A 2,592-nucleotide genomic window follows, 5' to 3' on the forward strand; every position below is an offset into this window, starting at 1 on the left:
TTATTTAATTAAATAAAAATTATTAAGTGTATTACTATACGTATAGTGTAAAAATTAGCTTTAACTGTCTTTGAAACCCGACAACAAGAAAAAGAAATTGGGTAAGTACTTTATTTCTTGTTTTTCATATTTGTTCTTTATTTATTATTGTAAAAGTAACTACAATCTAAAAATACAAATCTTTTTAAGTTATTCAAGACTAGATTAGGTAAAATAAGTAATGATAATAATAATATAATTAAAATGATTTATGAGGCACGCATGCAAGCAGGTCATGGGTAATGTAATTCAATAGTGTAATGTGAGCTGCACATTCACTGAGTGATTTACAACTTATAATGACATGGATAGTAGTTAGACACTGTTCAAAGGGCAATAAAAAAATAAAATTTAATTATAAATAGATGTATAATGTTACAAACTTAGAGCTACTTAGGATAAACAAATGTAGTTTCATGTTACAATGTGAAATCGCTCTAGAAAGAAAAAAGGTCAATTGACTGATCATGTTTTTAGATAGGTTAGAGAAAATAACAGATAAACTATAAAGTTTTACTGAATAAAAACGTTTGAAATACATTTAGGAGATCTTAGGGATTACACAAAGGAAATTTGAGATTTTTGAGATGAGGAAAAGTATTTTTTATTTCAACATGAAAATTACTTTGCACACGCACTATTCAAAACAAATACTCAATATATTCATGGAAAATTTTTATTTTATTAAAAATACTTCACTAAGAAATGAGTTTTTGTATGTGAAAGACTTGTAATATTAACTGAAAGACTGCCAAATTTCATGAAGATATACCCACTATATTGAGAGTTATAAGTATTACATTTATAAAAATTTTAAACGAGTACAAAAAAGGTTACATGGTTGGTCAAATTGACTGAGCCCATATTGAAAGTGTTAATGTGGTCCTTCATTCCTTTAGTTTAACCTCAGTTCGTACCTATATCCTCATGTTCTTTGTTTCACCTGTCCCTTAACCCGATGATTACCGGCTACTAACTTTCTTAGTAGGCAATGCAAGTCTTGCTATATTTCATTCCAACAATAAAACTAGTGGATGAATATGTTTGAAACTTCATAAGAACTTTCAAAGATGTATGTAGTTTAAGAAACATAAAGCCTATTACTTTTGATAAATTTAGTTTTTTTGCATTATGATCTTTAATATCTTGGAAAATTACATTAGGAAATGGTATTTATAAGAAATGATTACGATATTTATATTTGTTCCAGATTTGAACTTATTAATTTTTATGTTTTAGTAGATTATTTTGAAATCCCCAAAAAATTGCATTCTCCATAAAATTCAAATTTTATCTATTTTTAATTTTTTTAATAATCACGTACTCTTCTTATGGTTTCAAGTAATATACAGACCCGAAAATAATATTTGTAAATAAACCTAAACAATAAATGAGTATTTTTTTTAAAACTAGGATTTCATGTTTATATATGTACATAAAAACATTTTAATTTTGTTTCATAAATATATTTTTATTTCAAATTTATGTTTATGTTTCATTGCAGTCGTATACTTTTGTTTATTGTGCCGAATAAACCGTGGGGTCAGCAGCGTGAACTTTGTACGTTTTCTGTAAACTATCTCACCACTGTTGGTGGTCACTCTTGTTCAGTTCAACCGAGCGCGGGCGCATTTGAACATTACTGTAGATATGATAGTAAGAAAGCTTTATGGTACTTGAATATCATTTCTTTGAACTTTCAAACAAGTTTATTTCAACATATGTCCTTGTATGTTGTTTCAGAATAGAGACAAAACTAACTGCCACTACTAACGAATGTATGTAACAGTTTATAGTACAGGTGGTTTCAATAAACACCACCTGAGCCTGACCCCTTGTTACTTGATACATCCTGTTAGAAGAGATTACCAAATGATACAGACACCATAAATTACAAAGAAAATTACTTTAGAGCACTTAAAAGATTAGTCCTGGTCACATTCCTCTCATTATAAGCAAGATTTATGTTGGAAATCGAAACTTAAGCTCTTCAATGTATTTAGACCTGAACTGTGAGAATGTCGTAGCTTCCCTGTATTATTGAGATGAATGTATTTAGTCTGTTTCACAACCAACATATGGGTTTTATTGTTGTCACTTGTACACTGAGTTTGAACCATTTGCAAAATATCAGAATAAACTATATATCAATTAGACTGTTTTAATTCTAACGCAATAACAACAGAAGTGTGGGTCTTACTACAAAGCAAAGATTGTAAGAAGGAAAAATATAAAATTCTTATGTGGTACTGGTACTAGTAGTATTACATACAAATTACACAAGTTTATCATTCTAAATACTGAATCATATTATTATTATTATGAACTAAGTATAAAATTATGCTAAATTATTGAACTTAAAACAACAAATTTAAATTCAAAAGAATATAAAAAATCACTAACTCTTTCAGTTCAAAGTCCTAAGTCTAATTCATGTAAAGACTTTGCACTTGCCACTCGATAGCTCTTAATCCTAACAATCGTGGATCAACTTCTTTCCTGAAAAATATATCTATTTTGAGTTAATTTTTCAATATAATGAATAATATAAAC

At 28.0% G+C, this 2,592-nt stretch overlaps 1 protein-coding gene across 2 annotated transcripts in view; it reads left to right on the forward strand.

Moving 5' to 3' along the window:
* The window catches only part of LOC106459256 (FAS-associated factor 2-like), a 54,551-nt gene that overhangs the window by 14,824 nt on the left and 37,135 nt on the right, over nucleotides 1-2,592 (forward strand). The window contains exon 1 of one of the 2 annotated variants that reach the window (XM_022385713.1): nucleotides 1,572-1,695. The exons of the other annotated variant lie outside the window; for it this stretch is intronic. Within the exon in view, the coding sequence (XP_022241421.1) occupies nucleotides 1,690-1,695 (6 nt within the window). The 5' untranslated portion in view covers nucleotides 1,572-1,689. Of the gene's footprint in view, nucleotides 1-1,571; nucleotides 1,696-2,592 lie in introns of those variants that run through there. 2 annotated transcript variants of the gene reach the window in all.

Source organism: Limulus polyphemus, unplaced genomic scaffold (genome assembly GCF_000517525.1).
Source record: "Limulus polyphemus unplaced genomic scaffold, Limulus_polyphemus-2.1.2 Scaffold582, whole genome shotgun sequence".
Lineage (NCBI taxonomy): Eukaryota > Metazoa > Arthropoda > Merostomata > Xiphosura > Limulidae > Limulus > Limulus polyphemus.